Source organism: Hesperophylax consimilis, chromosome 3, assembly GCF_061612785.1.
Source record: "Hesperophylax consimilis isolate HC1 chromosome 3, BYU_Hcon_1.0, whole genome shotgun sequence".
In the NCBI taxonomy this organism is placed as follows: Eukaryota; Metazoa; Arthropoda; class Insecta; order Trichoptera; family Limnephilidae; genus Hesperophylax; species Hesperophylax consimilis.
Window position 1 is genome coordinate 7387626 of NC_142838.1, and position 22111 is coordinate 7409736.

A 22111-nucleotide genomic window follows, 5' to 3' on the forward strand; every position below is an offset into this window, starting at 1 on the left:
TTATACTTACATTTGGTACGTCAAAACTCAAGAGAGTTATTTTTCAGAAAATGTTGAAGTGCACAAGCCCTTTTTCAGACACCTAAAAAAATTCGACCAGTTCTTTAATTAATAATAATATGAAATAATATTACGGTATCAACAGCAAAACTGTTTGTTTCCTTTAATTGTAAGGTTATTAGTATCGTCGGCCTAATTCGTCGAAATAATTACTCCGTTTTTCTCGAAAATAAAATTTTAATGACATTTGGCGTTAAAATTAGTCCCGCTTCGAATAGTAAAACTCGTAAATTCGTAAAAAAGGATACTTTGTTTTTGACACAATTTAGTGAAATGTCCATGGCGCCCTTTTGCAGAACGAATGCAAAAATCTTAAATGTTTTTACTACGAAGTTTTGTGCCTCCTGTAAAAATTGACGAAAGGTAGTTACGCAATCTACCAACTAAGCCTACGGTATAATTTATATAGATAATAAATAAATTCGGTCCCAGTACACTTCCTTGGGGGACGCCATAGTTTAATGGCAATGGTTTACTCTTTTGTTTGTGAATCTATACTTGTTGTCCTCGCTCTGTTATATAATATGTCGTCAATAGATTCTTTGTTTCCGCCATTCCTATTTTATTGAGTATTGTGTCAAAAGCTTTCTGGAGATCTGTGAATGAAGTCAACATTTTTTCCCGTCATCTACTATGGCTGTGCTTGTTAAATTTATGCATATTTTTTAATGGCTATGCTTTTTACATTTTCTACGTCATCAATGGTACTTGGATTTTCCCTAAAACCATATTGGGACGGTGATAATATTTTGTTTGGTTCCAGAAATTGAAAAAATTTCTTTTTGATGACAGTTTCCAAGTGTTTTTAAACAGAGATTGCAATCACAATAGATCATATTTTTAATTGAAAAGGTGTTTGTGGTTTTTTTTTAAATTTTATTTATTTATGTTTAATTTTGAGGAGGCATTTCTAACAATGGCAGACCGAGTCATTCGGATTTATAGTAATTTTATTGGCTTTATTTATTTTAGTTTTATAATTCAATTGTGAATTGATATGAGTTGTGTTTAGTAATTATTTATCGCGCGGTAGGTCTAACATTAAATAACCTTTGTGCCCGATTCCCAACACGTTTGAATGAATTCTCAACAATAAGAAGATTTATAACAACAAAACTTATTTCTAAAACAATGCAACAAACCTTTGTTTTATTATACCGTAAGCTGTTAAAATCTGCAAACGACGACTCAGCTCCCAAAAACTTCTCAATAAAATTAACGTGTTACCAAATTTTCCTTTGCTGCTTTTCGTGGTTTATGCCTAAATACTATAAAGAATAAGTTTTAGATGTATTGTAAAGTGTCCTTAATGTCTAGAAATAAGTTGTTAAAAGGTTTATACTACATATAAAAATTTATTTTTTTAAAACTAAATAGAACATACAAAAGAGGTTTTATTTGAGGTATTGGTAAACTTATCGAATTCAGCTGCATGCAAAGGCTCTTTAAAAAACAACACTTGATTTCAACTTAAATATCGATTGGGTTTATGTAAATATGCACAAAATAGTAGTTAGTGTAATTTTAATACTCTGTGCGTATTTCCTAACCTTCAAACATAACTTTGATTGAGAAAAAACGGTACTTTAATGCATATTTTACCATCTCCCACCACATAAATAGTTATTTCTTGTAGTAATTAAGTTGAAACCAAGCGCGGTTTATATTGTTTGCCTAGCGTGTAGCGGAATTCGACTAGATTAATAGTTTCTTAAATGTATATGTTCGCTTATTTTCCGACTTATGTCTGGGTTAAATCTTCCCCACAGGAAAAAACCAAACCCTTCCACACACTTTTCCACAAATGATCATCTAGTAAATCCACATTATGCATTATATAAGCATAATAAATACGAAACAATACAATAACAACACGTCAAATTACCAGAAATCAAATGGGAAAATAATTCACCGACTCCAGATATTTTCATATCAGAGGATTCGGCTCTGATTTTTGCATTTTTATATATAAATTCTTTGACAGACCTAATACGCCTAAATTTTGAATGTGAGAGCTAGGTATAATGCCAGTAGACGAAATAACAAATGTTATGTTTTTTATTGTTTCTCGCATTATCATTGTTTGTCTGTGTTTACAGCACCATGTGCCTTTGTCTTTATACGGTTGGTTGAAACAGTGAAACCATATTCTTAATTATAAAAATATCATTGTTAGTTTTTGTTTTGTAGGATATACGGAATTATTTAGTTGTCGGGTAGCCATATTTATGACATCGCCATGAATAACAACTTTTCATTGCTTCTTATTACGTACGATGTACAATTTACAGCGGTTTGGCACAGAAAACCATCGATGCGTTATTTTTTGTTGAAATGTAAACTTTTTTAGTTTAGGTTTAGACTTCGGATTTCAATATAACGATCATTGTAATTCGTGAAACATCCATCCATCGTGGTCTTCTCTTTGATTTAAATCTTCGTCTTATACGATCAGCGGTAAATAGATCACAAAATAGCAATAACCTTCAGAAACATCAAATAGAAGTAACACCTACGATCATAAATTAATAAGTGAGGACGGAATGTATCGGAAGCATCTCCTATCCTTTTCCTATATTCCTCTTCCTAACCCCTTCACATACCTTTTAGTTTTAAGACACAATAAATCTCATATCTTAATAAATCTCATATCACAATAAATCGCATAAGAAACTTTTTTGGCCCAACTTTAATTAAATTCATATGTAGGATCATCGATCTTTGTATTATATGAGCTGTTTGTTTCTTACAATAATTAAAAAAATAAAATGCACAACAGTACAAACATTTAATGGCCTCCGTAGTCGAGGGGTAAGGCTCTTGACTAGCAAGCTGGAGGTCGCAGATTCAAATCCCGGCGTGCGCAAATAAATGTTAATTAATTGATTTGTGTTATTTCACAATTTACTCAATTAAAAATATGTGCATTTGCGGCACATTCCAGAGTAAAAGATACTCACAGTATCGCCCCGGTGTAAGACCACCATTCAGAATTGGAACATTGCTTGAAATGGCTTTGGCCGTGTTTAGTGACCAAATCTGAATAGCCGGGTACTTCCCCACTTTCCTCTTCCCCGTCTCCTTCCCTTCCCCAATAACTTCAGCTACACAACGTACCACAATTGGGGATGCCATAGTCTCAATGACTCCTGACGGATAGGAGCAGTTGGGACTGAAAAATTATATAAAAAATGCACTAAAAACCGACCGTAAATTCGCAGAGTTCTCTATAATAATATCATTCTGGCATCCTCCTTAACGTATTGTAGGTCTACACATTTTCTTTGAGAAGGTAACGGGTTCGATTCCTGCCTTGGCGCAAAAATAGATTGATTTGGGTATTTTCAGTTCCGAATTATACACTAAAAGTTTGGGCATTGAGGTTGTTTCGTAACTTTGAAGAACCTTACAAAATTTCCACTTCAGTTGTTTTAAGGAACAGTTGATTAATTTAATTTTATTGGAATAACTTTTGAAGGTTGTACCCGTCAATGTAATATTTAATCATTGAAGCAGAAGATAATATTAATAAATCTAAACAAAACATGAAACAGAACAAGATACAGAAAATAAAAAAGTAACGGTCGCAACTGGGAATCGAACCCAAGATCTCTCTCTTACCAGGACAACGCTTTTATCCACTCGGCCATTTAGGTCATTTTTTAGTTTCTGTATCTTGTTATGGTTTATGTTTTGTTTACATTTATTTATATTATCTTCTTCTTCAGTTGATTTAATGACTTATTCAAAATGGTTGATATAAACCGCTTTTTTTCAATTTTGCTTTACACCCACCATTTTTTTTTATTACACAAATGGAAACTTAGGACAGGCTGTTTCACAGAATTTGAACCATTCATCAATTTTCAAAGACCATTTTCAAGTTCTGTGAAGGTTCTATTCAAGTTCTGTTATTATATCATTATTGTGCAGTTGTTTCTCAAAACTGAAATAATTACAGAACTTGGATAGAACCTTCACAGAACTTGAAAATCGACTTTCCGTCCTTATACTATCGAGGTTATTTTGACTGCCCTGGAGCACACAGCTCTCTTGTATATTTACAACAGTAAAATTAGTTAATGCAAGCAATTTTGTGATATACGTAGTCGTCTAAAACGTGGGTAATAAGTCTCTTTTTCATGGTACAAACCACTTTCACGTCCACTGACCATGAATGAGTACGCTTGTTAAATTGCATATTTAATACAAGAAAACAATTTCATTTTCAGAGTCATGGAAAGTGCATGTTAACACTAAAAAACATGGATTCACGCGAATCCGCTATTCATGGCAATTGGCATTATTTTTTTTTTGGTACAGTAACAATTATTGTTCAAATTACCTTGTATGATTATGTGCAATAATGTGCATACTTCCGAATACGTGTCAATGATAAACAGAAAAACCATCATAATGATCAAGCTGCATCGTAGCATAAATCAAACAGCATTTCCAGAAATATTCCTCAGAACTCATTAGTGTTATTTGTCGTGTTACAACACAAATATACAAATGAGAATTAAATGCACGACCTCCGTGGACGAGCAGTTTATAAAAATATAAATACGGCACAACAGTCTCAACTGCTCCCAACGGTCTGGAGCCGGTGAGACTATGGCATCCCCATTTGGGGTATGTTATGAGGCTGGAGGTAATGGGGAGGGAAAGGAGGTGTGGAAGAGGAAGGTGGGTGACTGCCTGACTATTCAGATCTGGTCACCAAACACATCTTCTTCTTCTTTCGTATGGTTGGGGGGTCAGGGGGGGACATCTAGGTCTGCGAGCCAGTCTAGGACCTCAGGCGTCGCCATGTGGACCTCATCAATCCCGCCGGGGAATGAATGGATCGGGCATTCGTTGACCACATGTTCGGTGGTCTGCACCGCACCACATTCACACATCGCCGACTCCTTAAGGCCCCATCTGTGCATCATGTGGGCACAGCGGCTGTGGGAGCACCTTAACCTATTGATGTCGGACCAGGTTTTGCGAGGCAATGAGAACCCAGGCTGTCTCTCGGTGGGGTCCTGTAAGACATCACAAGCAACGTTTCAATACTGAATTATAATCTTACACTAGTGCGATACTGAGAGTATCTTCCACTCTAGAACGTGCCGCTAGTATACTACATAATATGATTTTAAATTAATAAATTGTGAATTAATACAAATTCATATAAAATTTACTTGCGCACGCAGGATTTCTAGTCGAGAGCCTTACCCCTCGACCACGGATGCCGTCAGGAGGTTGAGAAAACTTGGCTTCAGATCCTTTTTTCTCTCTTCTTTTCATTAATTATTTTCAGAAATATTTATATATTATTGAACATTAACTCACCAATTAATAAAAGGCAATGGACCATGTTCCCTATTTGGTAAGTATTCTCCGTTTCCGCTATCCGACTACGATTTAATTTCACGTACTTCTTGTGGCGGTCATTTGGTTGTCCCTTGCCTTCGCGTCGCTTCGAGGAAATCGTGAGAAAATGTTATCGATTGCCATTATTTGCCCAAGTAAATTATAATCGGACATTTGACACACCACAGTTGTAAAGTTTCCGTAGGAAGATAGTCACTGTCACTTTAACGGGAAGGTATAGTTCCGGTGGGTATATTTGTACAATGCAATTATTGCTGTTGTATTAATTTTTTACATCCTAATAATGACTGCTTTACACCATACTTGTTTTCATACCGATCCCCAAATCGGGACCCATACGATTTTTTTCGCTTTACACTATAATTATTTTCATACTTACGATTTCATATAGATAGTTGCCATTAGAGAAGAAATAATATTTTGAGACGGTACTAAATCGTCAAAAATGGCAACATAACCATAACCTTGAACATAACCATATTCACAATCATGAGATCATCTGTCACAGTCTTTTGCGAGCTTTGTCACCCGGTCCATGTTTTTGTCTACCCGTTCGTCTTTGAACCTTTGTCATGATGATATTTATAGGTACCTATGCCCTGTCAAAATTGTCTACCTGATCATAGTATCTTGATCGGTACGATATTCGTATAATATGAGGTGGAACTACCAAAACACAGCAGCGCAGATGCCAAAGCAACAGCTCTCACAACCCTGTCTCCATAAATAAACCACTCACCCGGTTTCTATTAATTAATTTTTGGTGTTTCTTTATTCTTAAAAAATTAAATGATTACAGTTTTTTTGTTTTCTATAGCCACCATCAGTGGCGTAGCTAGGTAACCAAGGGCCCTGGGGCAAATTTAAAAATGGGGCCCCACTGCTATGTAAACTGATTAGGTTTTATCAAATAAAAATATGAAATATACAAACACTTTAAAAATGCTAAGCTACTTAAGTTCTTTTTTTGTGCACTGCAGACTGCAGGGCAGGTAATAAAAATATTAAACAGTAACAACATAAATTACAATTAATACTTGGTATAGGTTTGACTAATAAAACGAAATAGATAAGATTCAAGGGTTTATTATATAAAGGTCGGGCTTACCAACTGACTAAATAACAATTATATTTACAATTTTTTCCTAGCTTTAGTTTTCGCAAAAGTATCAATGACTTCGTTTAAATCCAGGCTTGATGCGGTTTTGTTTTCAATTGCTATTAGCGATAAATGTCGGAGTCGAGTTTTGCCCATCTTATTTCTTAAATAATTTTTAATTTGCTAAATGACCTTTCAGCTGCTGCAGAAGTGACAGGAATTGTAAAGAATAATAACATTGCTGTAAATACTTCCGTTAGGTCGCATTCTAGCACTCCATATTTGCTCATTATTTCCTTACATAATTGGTGAACAGTCCATGCTTGAGTTAGTTGAGGTAAAACTAGATGGTAAATATTAATAAATTGAAGTGAAAAACTAGGGCCTATTATATATGAATATTTTCTTTGGAATTCGTCACACTTTTGTAATAAAGTTGCTTCATCAACATGTAATAAAAATGTTGATGTTAGAAAATCGAATATATGACAGACTGCACTCATACCAATAAAACGTGTATCTAATTGAGATATTACTGTGTCTAGTACATTATTGAAAATCTCAATTTTAAATATTTTTTCTCGGTTTGGAAATCGGTGATCAGCAGCTAATTCATCAAAATGTTTTTAAACTTTTCTTTGCATTTTTTCTTGAAAATGGGTATCAATACCATATTTTCTTGCAGTTTCACTGGCTTTGCACTTGAATAATTCGAAATCATTTCTATAAATTTGCAACTTTTTCTTTGGTCTCTGCTAAAACTTTGCTCGCCTCGCCCAAATTGATGTCGCATTTTTGTAAAGTTTTGGATGCATAATTGATGTCGTTCAATACACTGTGCACGAACTCGAAATTTAGCATTTTTGTTTTAATACTCTCTGCTTCACTACGCTCATCTTTATTAGGACTCTTTAGAACTATTTCTGATAATGCTTTGATAATATCAAAATAACGAAGTTTTATTGCAGATATCGTATTGACCCTACTGGACCATCTAGTCGAATTGAGTTTTTTTAGAGTGGTGTCCGATTCGCCAGTGAATTTTGACAGTAGATCCCAACGTTTGATGCTGTTTTCTGAATTTAGTTGAATTTAGGGGAATTCCGTAGGCTTAACTTTTGAATTTCTCTCAACTGAGTTGTCATGATTAAAGTGGGGTTGCAAGTTGCAACCTGTCATATTTATTTTGAAAATGGTTGAAATTTCCAAAAGTTCAGTTCGATCGAGATTTCTGGTAAGGATTCGAGGGCCCCCTGAGCTTGAGGGCCCCGGGGCACTGCCCCGCGTAGCCCCTAGGTAGCTACGCCGCTGGCCACCATACTAGGCACATGCCCGTATTATTTATTTATTTGTTTTAAGGAACATTAACAGTCTTAATTTAATACACAAAGGAGGATGCAAAAGAAACAGACCAATTATAAATTTCCACAGATGGTTGATTTGGTAATATACAACTAAGTATTTAGTGAATGTAGATTAAAATATCAAAAGCATTACTATCGTGGTAGCCATTAAAAAGTTTGTTACAATATTGACAAAGTTTGTTAACGCACATAGATATTATTTATTTAATTGTACGTATGTAAAGTTCTCGTGTATTATTTCCTCAAAACCAAATATCAAATCATCAAACATACACGCAAAATTTACAATATCTAACACGAATACACATTCACAATCAGTAATAAAGACATATTGTAGTTAAAACTTAAACTTTTTATTTATATTTTAAATATAAAATGCACATTTTCACGAAATATAGTAACAGGTTGCAGACGTCAAATAATTTACGCCCTCATAAAATGTATGAAAATCGGTAATGCCAACACACGTCTCTCACTGTTCCAACTACCAAAATAGAACGTGTCCCTTTTTTCATCTCGTTTAGACAAACTGGTTGAAAAAAGGTGCCATGTAAAATGGCCATTAGTAAGGATTCAGTTTATCACCTTGACTATGCTATTTTTCGCATCCTTTCAGATATTTGTCGTTTTTTTCTAAACTTTGACATTAATTTTTCGCTCGTTTGGCTTAATATGGGTACAGCTATTCAGACTTTGGATTGCTCGCCATTGATTTATTATCAATAGTAATTGCTTACACTCTAGAAAGCTACAGTTTAATCTTGTGGGTTCTTAAAATTTTGTAAAGCTTTCGTCGTTCACTCGGTATGCTGTCTCATTTGTCGATGTTCCAGTCTCTTGCTGTCTTTGTAAGGAATGGCTTATTAAATTTCATTAGGGATTATTCTATTTCGTGGTTGTTATGCTTTCCTGGATTCTCAGCGCATACTCTGGTTTACCGTTCTTTTTTGGTGAGGTTTGTGAATGTCATCATATTTTTTTCAGTTGATTCAGATGACTGATCCGTTCCGATCGACTGCAATCCCAATAAACCTGCGTGACCGGATGAACTGAATTAAAAATGTGTGACAACCCGTTAGTTTAATTTTAGGTTATCTTTATTTGGTCGAGTTGTTTGAGCACAGACAAACACCTTCAAAGATTATTCAAAATGATTAAAAGAAGTACTGCTCTCGACTCATGCAGTTGTGGTTTAAACATTTTACAATGAAACAATTCGGTTTAATTTTTCTTACGATACACGCGTTCGCAGGGCCCCGGTCCTGTGCAGGCGCAATTGGAGCAGCTCGCTCTGGGCGCCGACTTGCCAAGGCGCTAAGGATCTAGGCGCTGATAATACCTATTGACTAATACAGAGCTCTTGAGGTTTTTAGTAGCGCCAGGCTTTGTTTGGCTCAGGGCCGGCCCTGCGCGTCCGCATAACAATATTGTCCTGTCACTGAGAGCCCCGTCGTAACTTATCTGTCTGTTATGTGCGTCATTTGTGAGAAAGAGGCAAATATAATAATAATAATAATAATAACATAGCATTTATATAGCGCAGTTTTGTGTTGTTTCACTTCAAGTGCAAACATTACAATGGAACTCTCAGCGATGTCCTTTTCTCGTTGAAATTGAAATATGATAATATCGAATATCTAACAACTTCTGCATTAAAGACCACCCAGTCGGTCAGTTATTTAGAATAGGCATATTTTAATGAAATCCACTTTTTGTTTGCTATGCATGAATATGCAACTAATTGGATTAAGAAATCTAGCATTATGGGGTATTTATTTACACAGTACTAACCCGTAATGTACGGAGATTTGATTTGTGACAAACCACAAACCGCAGGCTACTTAATAAAATTACAACATTGAATATTAGGTTCCCGTTTACTCTCCGGTGTTGTATAAATTCCTAAGAATTAGTTCAGGGTTGTTTTTTCGGCATATGTAATACAATGAGAATCATATAAGTTTTGTTCCAATAAGGCATGTTATAATACAGGGTTTTCCAATAAGAGGTGTTATTTTGATATTCAACCGTAAAAGATCAATGGTTTCGTTGCTTCTGTGGCACGCGGCGCCGTCTTGTTGAAAGTAAACGTTGTCCAGATCAATACCATCCAATTCCGGCCATAAAAAATCATTAATCATCTCTCGATATCGCAATCCATTCACCGTAACTGTTGCTCCAGCCTCATTTTCGAAAAAGTAAAGTCCAGTGACTCCGCCAGACCATAAACCGCACCAAACATTCACACGTTGAGGATAGAGAGGCTTTTCAACAATAACTCTTGGGTTTTCCGAGCCCCAGATGCGACAATTTTGCTTGTTGACGAAGCCACCGACGTGGAAATGGGCCTCATCACTCAAGATGATTTGCATTTGATTCACTCAAGTGAATTTTAATAATTTCAATGCGTTGTTGAAGCGTGTATTGTTCCATTTTTATTAATGGCGTAGTTTCTACTTGTCAAATGTTAAAAAATGACAGCTTCGAAAGTAACATCTACCGAAATAGCGGGCTATTTAAAATAACACCTCTTATTGGAAAACCCTGTAGTTGTACTATCCGGTTTCGGTGGTTTTATAATATTTTTTCTTATTAACAATTTAAAATAATGATTGGATTATTTGTATAGCGCCGTTTTCGTGAGAAAATCACCTGAAGAAGAAGCAATAAATAGATATTTGAAAGTCGTTATTATTATATAAGTCGTTGTCATGTTATAGATCTTATAATGAACGACGGTTTCTAAAAAATCGTACCTACGCAGCTTACGTAATTATTTAACGCTTTTTATGTTTATGAACCTACAATTATTGTGTTGTGTAACAAAAGGTGCTAATATGAATTTATAATTAGTCATACAACCTACTTAACCCCTCAAGCAATTTTGGGAGATATCTTCACATACAACCAACAACCGTAGAGTTTTTTTGGTCTCCATATCTCTCAACCTGACACGGTCTCACAAAAGTTATGCTATCTCATTTTGTATTACTGTGAGAAACATGATTTAAAAAGTGTTAAAAGTAGAGAATACCATTCTTTCAATTTGTATTTTTTTAAATACCATACATGCTCTCAATTTTTTTTAAATAATTCAATAAAACAACATTTGTCATTTTGAAAAAGATTTCTCAAGATTTGCAAATTTTTAAATAATTTGTTTTTTTTTATACGAAAAAATTGAAGTGACAATAACTTTTATGATACCTTTTTATAATTAAATACATTTTTTTATTTTCGCGTAAAGTATTAGGTAATTACAGTTTATACGATAAAAACCATCAGTAAGCGACTGAGAGAAGTACATTGCAAAATGTCAGAGGCTTCACTGGGCATCGTGATTTGCAATCGGCGCCGGAAACCGGAAGGCAGGCAATTTGCATAGCACGGCGTATCGTACATAGACGGACTAACAGGCGTCGGCAACCGGAAAACCAGCTTTTATTTACGACACTGTTTATCCAAAACGATACATTTATTCATCAATTATTCCCACCAACGGTTTTTTATAATAGACATATCAGGTTACCGATTACGCGCAATGAAATTAAACCAATTATGTTTATCCAAAATTTGGAGATAGACCATTGTACGTAGTGCACAAATAAAAACATTTCCCGCAAAACAGAGATCAGGGGCCGTTCAAGTAATATGTAAGCACTATAGGGGGGCAGGGGGGTCTTTGCTTTGCTTATTTTTGATGACATGGGGGGGTGGGGGGGGTCGAGATAGTGATTACGTCAGCACTGCTCAGCAGTAGTTATATTTTTTTTACACATTGGCAACCCACACATTGTCTATCTTTGAAAACCGAATACATATTCAGGGATTCCCACTGTGTCAATAAAGTTTGTTTTAATGAATATTATGTGCATTAAAGTCCTCTATCCTAAGTCTATTGTATAAGTGCTGTTTATGAATCAATTAAAAAACAGAATACATTAACAGAAAAATGCATATAGGTACCAATTTTTACGTAAGCATGGGAGGGGGGGGGGGTGTAAGAGCTTTGCTTACTTTTGGCGACAAGGAGGAAGAGGGGGTAAATAATTGTAATAAATCTGCTTACGTAATACTTGAACGGCCCCTCACAGTCTCCAGCATACAAAGTGTTAATGTTGTGACACTGCGGACGTAGAAGAAATGGAACACAAATCTAAGGAAGAATACAAAAAAAAAAATTTTCACCATATGAGAGGGAATTGCAGCCTGTAAAGCCACCAATGAACGCAACGAACTACTAATAAAGCATGTCCTTTTTAGGCATGGCAATAGCTATTCATTTGTGCACCTTCGCTTGCGTTCTAACTATAGCCACCTCTTTTTTTTTATTATCAAAACCCACTTTATTTGGTACATTCCTCTTTATTTATTTTGAATGTATAATTTGTTCAGATGAGTGCGAGCGATTGCGGGCGGCGCGCCATGCGGAGCTTCGTGTGGCCCTCGCCAGTGGAGCCCAGCTGCGGGCGCCCCTGGCAGCACTGGGGCCCGAGGCGGGGCTCATAGTCAATATGGCCCCCGCCGGGGCCAACACATTGCTTTTCACGTAAGTAGGAGTTGTAAAATATATTTTTTTTAATTATGCTTTATTTTTTAACTATGCTTTATTTATTTTTTGATTTTTTATGTTACACCTCACAAGAGTGCCCCTGTCTGTACAGTTTCAAGGCATGTGTACTGTTATGCATCTGCATAAGCGATGGTAATCAGTCTATTAACAATGGTTTGTCAATCATGCGGACCGCCCTCCATTGTACAGAATCAAGTATTGTGGGGCTCCAGCCCAGAGGTGGCTCCCAAATTCAATTGTTGGGTATACTTGAGATTTGTAGAGGGTTAACAGCTGGTTACTATTGATGAACCTGCTAGCCCTATACAAGTACCTTATTCTTTTCTTGTCTTCGCAAGAAACAAGTATTAAATGAATTGTAAGGTAGGTACCTAAATAAATGTTAAAAATTGTGTAAATGCTCAACTTGGCCTAATATCAAATAAAATAAAAAATATATTATTTCTGTTATTACTTTTTTAATGTTTAACTATTGATGTATCTACTCCTATTATGTATTATGTTTGTAAAAGTCCATCAGCAGTACAAGTTCCAATATAGAAATACATACATTTATGGCTGTTATGGTCGCTACTTACCTTCAGCGATTTTGCCATTAGTTGATGTGACTCCAAATTAGAAATAAGAACTCCGATTGATTGAAATAATTTAATATTATCTTCAATAATTAAAATTTGAGGTTTTACTCACTGAGTTATTCCAAAAAAGAAATATTTTAAATTTATTGTTCATATAAAATCACACACACAATCAACATAAATTCTTCAGAATGAAAATGGTCAGATCCAGAATAAAATGAAAACAGCGCTTGGCACTTCGAAGCAGTGTGGCGATCCGCTAAATATTGCCAGCGGCAAAAGGGAATATTCGGCATAAATTATTATATTTAGTTTTCATTCTCTACACATTTAATATTCAAAATAATAGCAAGAATACATAGAGCCTGTGGGACTACGGCGTCCTTAATATGGGGAATGTTGTGAGGAGGGAAAGGATCCCCAACCAAATAGTACAATGGAGGTAAAATTATAATTCCTTAACTGCAATTTCCCTTTAAATAAATAAAAATTGTAATTTATTTTAAAAGTTATTCAGGGGTATGGGACATCGCAATGCCTTCTATAAAAAAATGGAAAGAAAATTAAAAAACTTGAGTGAAATTGACACATTGCTTGAAAGGGCTTTAGCCTTGTCCTGTGACAAGATCTGAACAGCCAGGTATTCCCCCACCCCACTACCTTCAGCCTCACAACATACCTCGATTAGGGTTGACATATTCTCACTGGCTCCAGTCGGTTAGGAGAAGTTGGGACTCTTATGCGGTGTTCACATAAAAATAATTGTAAAGTTAAAATTTCACCTCACGGTAATACGATCCATTTAACATTTCCAGTGCGTCGGAGATGGGCCTAGCAGAGGCGGTGCGCGCTCTGGTGGGGGCGGGTGCGGATGGACGCTCTCACCCCGTCACGCGCTACTCACCGCTGTATGTGGCGTGCTACCACGGCAACAGGGACATCGCCGAGACACTACTGCTGCACTTTCCTGAGATGATGCAGGTGAGGATCAAATATTATTTTTTACCCTAAATTGGTCTAACTTAATCTAAGTTGTTTCAACTTCTGTCACCGTTGATGATGATCAGCACCGATGTGATTTTTTGACATTTGAACAGTCTTCGTTAATCTTTTGATCATATTGTGACCAGCTGACAAGTAATGATCATGCTATTAACATATCCTTAACATAAGTTAACCTAATTGTGTTGTACCAAACTGTAGCTAACCAAAAATCGTATGCCTTGTTTTCAGCAACAAACGGTTGAAAGATGGCTTCCTTTGCACGCCTGTTGCATCAATGGACACGCAGAACTAGTGTCTCTTCTCTTGGACTTTCCCTATCCTGAGAGATTAATGTCTTCTTTGAGGTTTGAAAATACATATTTTATTATCCACATCCTTCAGGAAAAGTTAATGAAATCCTAGCACCCGCTGTACAATACCATTATCAAGTCAATGATAAACAACAGCAGCATATTTTGTCGATTTGTAAATAGAGTTAGAAATTTCTAGGTTCAAGATCACAAAATTATTGCAGTAGGATAATTAAAACACAAGAGCAGTCGAGAATACATACATAATGTCATAGTTCGAGCTACATAGCATATATGGCTCTAGTGCTAGTAGTTGTTCGTAGAGTACTCCAAGAGATGTCTCTAGTGTATAGGTTTGACCCTCTATGTTCAGAACCGAGGTGGGCTTATAGGGGAGGTTAGATCAATTAGGTTTCTAGCAGCAGAGAGATTTTGTAAGAATAATAGAGAGGATGTTGGCCTCCAGGCCGCCCTACATGTCCTACACTACACATTCGTTCCTGATTATAAAGATTTTAAGGTTCAAATAAAAGACACAGTGTTTTGTTGTGATGACAAAATTATTATTTCAAGAATCCATTCAAACAAAGGGTAATTCATCAATCGAAGCCCTTTAGGCGCACAGAGACAAACTTAACCTAAAATGTATTGGTCGATCTGGAGAGATTGGGAGAGAAAGATTTCTGAGAACAAAGGGCAATGAATAATTCAGTGCATCTGAAGTACTTCATGGCCATCATACTTCTTTCCATGATGTAATTTTTATAACCTATAAACACTATGAGGCCAACTGCAGAGGGTTTCTAAATCGTTTAAAACTATTTATACCAAGTTTTTTAAAAATATTTTTGTCTTTCTTTTCTTGTTGTTTAACTAATTTATAGCTTCTTAAAAACAATTTTCACCATTCAGAGATCAAACGGGAGAGTGGGAGTACCAGGCGGTGTTTGACATAAACCACCGCGATGTGAGCGGGCAGACCGCCCTGTACGTGGCCTCTCTGCTTGGCAACCGCCCCATTGTCGATATCCTCTTGCGCCACACTGTCAAAGGTGTTAAGGTTTCCACACAGGTAAGTGCTTTCTCCATCTGTCATGCCTATTATTGATGTGCCTTCATTCATATTATTTGCTCTCATCTCGTGTCAAATAAATGGACCTTAAAATTGATCAAATTCTCTCATGTATAAATTTGAAATAATCATATATTATTAAAAACATTTTGAGAATGTAGAAATGACTGAATTTTTTTTATCATGTTGTCAGTGAAAAAAATGCATGGCAAAATTTAATGTCTCTAAAATTATTAAAGAGCGAATTCTATACTTAACCTGTTTGCTGCCACCGTTTCCGTTTGGGAACCTTCGAGTTTAGTTTGTTTACATCCTCAAATATCTGTGGCAGCTATTCTTTTAACGTGATTTATTCCTGTTCATACGTTAGATAGGAATTGAATACCTAAAGTACAATAAAAATATTTCTATTTTTGATGTTGACAATTCGTAGTGGAATTCCGCTATAATGATTTATCGAAACAATTTGAAACTTTTTTCCACTTATTTTAATTTTTTACCGTTACCAGTTTCAGCTTATTATAGCTATCTTCAGACTGATACAATTAATTATTCCTTAACGATGGCTTATGTACACAACATTTGAGGGAGGGAGGTTTACAGGGCTAACAGTTATATCACCCCTATTAACCTTCCTCCCCCAAATGTTGAGTGTGTAAACCATGTTTTAAGGAATAATTGTACCAGTCTGAAGGTATTTGTAAAAGCTGAAACCGGTAACGTTTAATGTATCAATAACTTTCAGTAAATAAAAGTTGACCTACTTACTGTGATTTTTCACGGGTTATTTTTACTAGTTTATATATACTCGTAACAATGTCTGTTCTACTTTCTCAAAATTTTAAATTCATTGATGTTTTATTTTTACAACAATGTGCTTATTATAACAGCACATCAGAATGAATCGATGTTTAACCTGCTAACTGCCGGGCGCGCATTTGTGAGTCACACAAGCGGGTGCTGCACAGTCTGGCCTAGTGCCTAGCAGTAGGTTAATGCAAGTAATCGATTCACCTGTGTGTTTGGTGTTGTTTTAAATAAGAAATCTTCACAAATAGTTCAGTTGCGAACAGTAACTGTAATGTAAATAAGTACTTTTAGCTTTGTCGTTTTATTAGTTTGCACGTTGTAATGTATCATTTCGATTTGCCGCTAGAAATCGGAAACAACCGAAGAAACAAGCACACCGAGTAAGACCGTTGAACCGGAAGTGATAATGAGTCCCACCAGGAGACGGATCTCGGTTGGCATACAGTCCATCATGTCGCGCCTGAGCATTAGTAGTAAGCAACCTGTGAACTCACAGGTAAGGTTTATCCACCATTTTGTTTTCATTCATTCATCATTTTGTATGTTCCGATGTAAAATAATTGCCATGTGACACTTTTGCCTCAAATTTTAGTGGACTGGTTATTAAAGGCGCTGATTTTACACAAAACCAACACTGTACAATCTATCAATTTGCTCACTGAGTGTTAAAAAGTATTAGTTGAATTTTTTAACCAATGTTTTCAGCATGTTACTTGTGTTTTGGCTGCCTTTAACTCTTTGTGTGCCGATGCTAAATTTTCACCGTCCGCCCGCTGATTCTCTTTTCATAATAACTTACTTGTTTTTTTTAGTAGTTAGCCCAGAATAAATAGCTCATAGAAATCTTAATTTTTTTTTATTGTGCCTGTCGGCAATGGCAGCACACAAGAGGTTAATCAATATAACATAAAAATAAAATAAACTCTATTTTCTTGATCATATTATGAGAAGCAACAAATAAAAGAACACCCAAAATGTGCATCTTACATAGACAATTCACGGAAAGATTGATGGGAGGAGATGTGGCATATTAAGATGCAGTACTTCATGGCTTTGAAATCTATGTGACTGGTACGAGTGCAGTTTCGCACTGTTTTTCCAGGCTACAGCTTGCAGGGTAAAGATTGCCCCGATGATAGTCAACCCCCGATGGAAGAGGGCACCAGAAGAAGAATGAAACAATCATTATGTACAGAAGTTGAAATTTCATTTATCATTTAACGTCACCAAGAACATGACAGTGATTCGGCTGTTTTATGTTGAAAGTTTATTACTGTTTTACACTCTGTGGGTCAAATTATAACTTGTAATTAGAGGTCAAAGTTTATATGTTAATATTTTTGCATCTGACCGTATGTTTGTAAATATATAATTCATTTTACTTTTGTGTGTTTAGGTAATTGTAATAAACTGGCATGAAGAAATAAAATAAAATGAAAAGCAAGACGTATGTGTTGCACCTCTTAGATTGCATGTCACAAAGGAAAAGTATTGTGTACTACAGAACTGACCAGTCGGTGGCTGAGTTGGCATCGCGTTTGGGTCCCACCCAGGCGTAGTGTGTTCAATTCCTCTGCTGGCTAAGTCCTCCATCACAACACAAGCAACATTTTCCGCTTAATGTGGTGGTAGAAGGAGATTTTCAAATATTGTCAGGTTATTCATAACCTGAGAATGTTTGTCTTTTTTTTTTTTTATAAAAAAATAAGTTTTGTTTTATTACAGAATACCAAACTTTACTTTTTATAAATCAAATGTTTTATTTTCATAAAAATGTATCGTCCTTTTGAATGACAATAAAAAAATTTTTGTTGTTTGTTTTTGGGGTGTTATGCCGTGTTGCGCTAACTCCTTCTTTAGCCGACGTTTCGGACAGCGTTGCAGTGTCCATCATCAGGGCAGATCCGGTAGATCCGAAGATGTGTCTGATGTGTCGAAGATCTACCGGATCTGCCCTGATGATGGACACTGCAACGCTGTCCGAAACGTCGGCTAAAGAAGGAGTTAGCGCAACACGGCATAACACCCCAAAAACAAACAACAAAAATGCTTTTGGCCGTGAGAATCTAAAAACTAATAAAAAATTATTATTAATATTTTTTGTATATAAAACACCTGATACTATTTTGCCTCTAATTTTCAGGAGGCAGCATCGGAGCACCGTTTCCGTCCAGTGAACCTCGACACGGTTATTGGCATCACACGTGACACGTGTCTCCGTGCTGCTGTTAGAGGGGGACACACTGAGATTGCTCAGGTCCTCTTGGCTGCAGGAGCGGACCCTAATGCCCCAAACTCCAGTACACAAGTAATAACAACTTTTGAGTTAATTATTTATTTTCGGGAAATCTACAGTTTATGTTTTATCAGTTTGTATATTTCTAGTATTGCCAAAATAAAACCAATTATGGATTTCCTCCTTGTGATTTTACCTTTTATTATGCCATTTTGTGCTTATTAAGTCTTACTGGTGACCTTTCACAAAGTGTAGTAATTATTGCAATTAGCAAGCTTATTGTTAATTATATTGTGAACCACTAAAACCATAATCCCTCAGATTTATAGTATGTACTTATTTTTCAATACATCTTGAAAAGTGAAGGAGAGAAATTAAAATATTTTTGTATGAAGCAGCAAAAACTCTCCAAAAAATAAGTCACAACCCCCTGTTGTTTGTTTAATAATTTTTATTGTGTATACAAATATTTAATAAGAAATAATGCCTGTATTGTTTTATTGTCCCATTGTCCTGTCCTGTGCAATCGATGCTGTTTGTGTAGCAGGACAATATTGTCCAGTCTTCTGTATTATCCTTGTGTGAACTCGGCATAAGAGTAGGTATTACGACTCATATACAGATGTAAAGAAGCCCAACAGTCAAAAAGTTTGACAACAACTACTGCTTGCCTAGAAATAGCATGAATTAAGTTGAGTTGATTAAGTATTAAGTGAGTAAATATATTATATTAAATAATATCTTTCAGCATTCCAGTTCAGTCCACCCTTCAGCAGGGTCGATCCAATCGCAGAGCTCCAACTACCCCTCCACCAGCAACAGTGCTGGGGGCAGCACACCGTTGGGAAGTGCCCCCTCCCCTTGCCCCCCGGACCCCATCAGCCTACCCGCATTGGTCGAAGCTTGCAAGTCAGTTCTTACTTGTTTCATTTATTTAGATTTATAAAATTTTATTTAGATACATACAGTGCAATGGGTACCATCAAAAATTCTAATTATTTGAATTTAAGTTTCATTTTCAGAATTGGAACTGATTGTGTGAAGAATTCAGACAGACAATAAAGTACCTACCCAATATTTTTTAACAGAAAATTATTTTCATATTCATTTTCAAAACTGATTTTTCAAGAATTCATATTATCCCGTCATTTTTTACAGGGTCTGCACTAGATAAATATATTTAGGTTACACAAGGTTAAAGTGGACAGGTAATAAAAAAATTATTATTTAGTTACATATTGTTTTAGATATTCCATTTGAGATTTGCAATATCAACGCGTTTTTTACCTAGATTCCGAACAGCTAAATATAAGATTTTCACGGCCAAAAGTATTTTTGTTATATGTTTTTGGGGTATTATGCCGTGTTGCGCTAACTCCTTCTTTAGCCAACGTTTCGGACAGCATTGCAGTGTTCATCATCAGGGCAGATCAGCCGTGCTCTATATGATTACGGAGGCCATTGAAATTCATAAAAATCCCGTAAACATTAATAGAGACGATGGAGCTAAGCTTAATAGTTCTTGGTATCCGGTAATTGACGGATACACCAGAGCTAAACGAAGAAAACCACTTTAAATAAAAAATGATACGTTAATGTTAGCTCAGAGGGTTGGAGCTGGCAACACGGTATCACAACCTCATACTTAAGCTCACATTTTAACACAACCTCAAATAAGACATCTGCCCTGATGATGGACACTGCAATGCTGTCCGAAACGTTGGCTAAAGAAGGAGTTAGCGCAACACGGCATAATACCCCAAAAACATATAACAAAAAACAAAAAAAAAAAAAAAAGCTAAATATAAGATTATCTACCACCTTTGTCTAAGTATTTGTAACCTATTTCTCATTAACGAAGCACAAATTAGAATTCATAAAACATTATAATAAATAATTATAAATACGTAACACAAAACAACTGATTAATCATAATTTATAGGATAGGTTTTATGTATCCAAGTTTCATCAGAACAGTATGTTGTGAATTTGAATGAAAATTTATCACTTTTTATCTGTAATAAACATATATTTTTTATAACTTTTACTGGTTCGTAGGGCAAGAAATATAGCGTTGGTTGACCTCCTGCTGAAACATGGAGCCCTCGACTTGAACTGCCTTGCACTCCGAGAGGCAGCTAATCTAGGAGACGAGGCATTGGTTGCAAGACTTTTAGCTATCAAGGTAACTACCCTATTACATTTACCCCACAAACCAACATGTACAGTAGAACCCAAAACACGTAATTCTAAATATTATTTTTACTGTTCACGTTAATTTGTGCGTCTAATAAATCATATAATTTATTATATGATTATTGCTTGCATATTATTAATCTGCCAGTCGCGCCAGTAATCGTCCACAATATGTCCTATTTTTATTAATTTTACTTAAGACGGGTTATTTCACAGAATTTGAACAATTCATCAAATTTTATAGTTGATTTTCAAGTTCTGTGAAGGTTCTATCAAAGTTCTCTAAATATGTCAGTTTTGTGAAACAAACAATAATGGTATAATAACGGAACTTGAATAGAAACTTCACAGATCTTGAAAATCGACTTTGAAACTTGATGAATTGTTCAAATTCTGTGAATAGTCCTTAGAATATTTAAATTTGAAGGGCTGACCGTGATGGCAATCAGCAATATGTAATATTGTAGAAAATTCATCTTACGTGGGGAATGAGTCTTTCGTAATAAGAGTTACAAATTTACTTTGAATATTTGATGCAGCGACCTCAGAACTCTACTTTTCAGCTATTTTAATGAGCAAGTTATCTTTCTGCTGATGCGATCATATCTAATTTCATGATATGTTTAACAGTAATTGAGTTTTTAAAATAAAAAATAAGGTAACCCTTTTTTCTCTCCAAATGAGAATACAATCAAACTTTAATTTGATGTAAAAATTTTAATTACGTGAGAATTTATTAATTATTAATTTGGTTTTTGAGGTCCCGTGGGTGGATGTATTAGAAGAGATTTTATTTGTTTTATGAATTCATAAAAATTCAAGATTTGATTGTTGGGTCAGTGCAACACAATGGGTAGTAGCAATGCGGAGGTCGAGGGTTCAAATCCCGGCGTGCGCAAGTAAAGTTAATTTGATTAATTTGCGTTATTTCACAAATTAATCATTCAAAATAATATATATTATATTTGCGGCACGTCCTGAGTGGAAGATTATATCGCTCAGTATCGCCCTGGTGTAAGACCACCATTCAGAATTGAAACGTTGCTTGAAATGGCTTCGGCTGTGTTTGGTGACCAGATCTAAATAGCTAAGTACTTCCCCACCTTTCTCTTCCCCATCTCCTTTTTTATTAGACAAATGTATTATAAACGTTATTGTCACCTCACTTTTATGTCATTTCATATAAAAACAGCTAATAAAAAATTCACAAAGTTTTTTTAAAAAATTCTCAAATTGCGGTCGGAACCTTTTGTTTCATAGAGGTGTACATTTTAATTTTTCTGTGGTCAACTTATATATTTGAATATAAAGCTTGGTCTTTTCTCTTTCTAACACCATTTATTTCATATATCTAACTACGGCGGTAAGGGAGACAACGATATTTATGAGACCATATGAGCTGTTCCGAAAAGTGAACAAATTGACTCCGTGGGTAATTGTTGTATG

The 22111-nt window shown here is 35.6% G+C and overlaps 1 protein-coding gene across 1 annotated transcript in view; it reads left to right on the forward strand.

The window, feature by feature from the left end:
- Lrrk (Leucine-rich repeat kinase) overlaps positions 1 to 22111 on the forward strand; it is a 99968-nt gene that overhangs the window by 20581 nt on the left and 57276 nt on the right. Inside the window, exons 4-11 of the mRNA XM_089647564.1 lie at positions 12301 to 12454; positions 13872 to 14037; positions 14290 to 14405; positions 15264 to 15423; positions 16580 to 16729; positions 18377 to 18541; positions 19218 to 19378; positions 20528 to 20654. Coding sequence (XP_089503690.1) covers positions 12301 to 12454; positions 13872 to 14037; positions 14290 to 14405; positions 15264 to 15423; positions 16580 to 16729; positions 18377 to 18541; positions 19218 to 19378; positions 20528 to 20654 — 1199 coding nt within the window. The remainder of the gene's footprint in view (positions 1 to 12300; positions 12455 to 13871; positions 14038 to 14289; positions 14406 to 15263; positions 15424 to 16579; positions 16730 to 18376; positions 18542 to 19217; positions 19379 to 20527; positions 20655 to 22111) is intronic.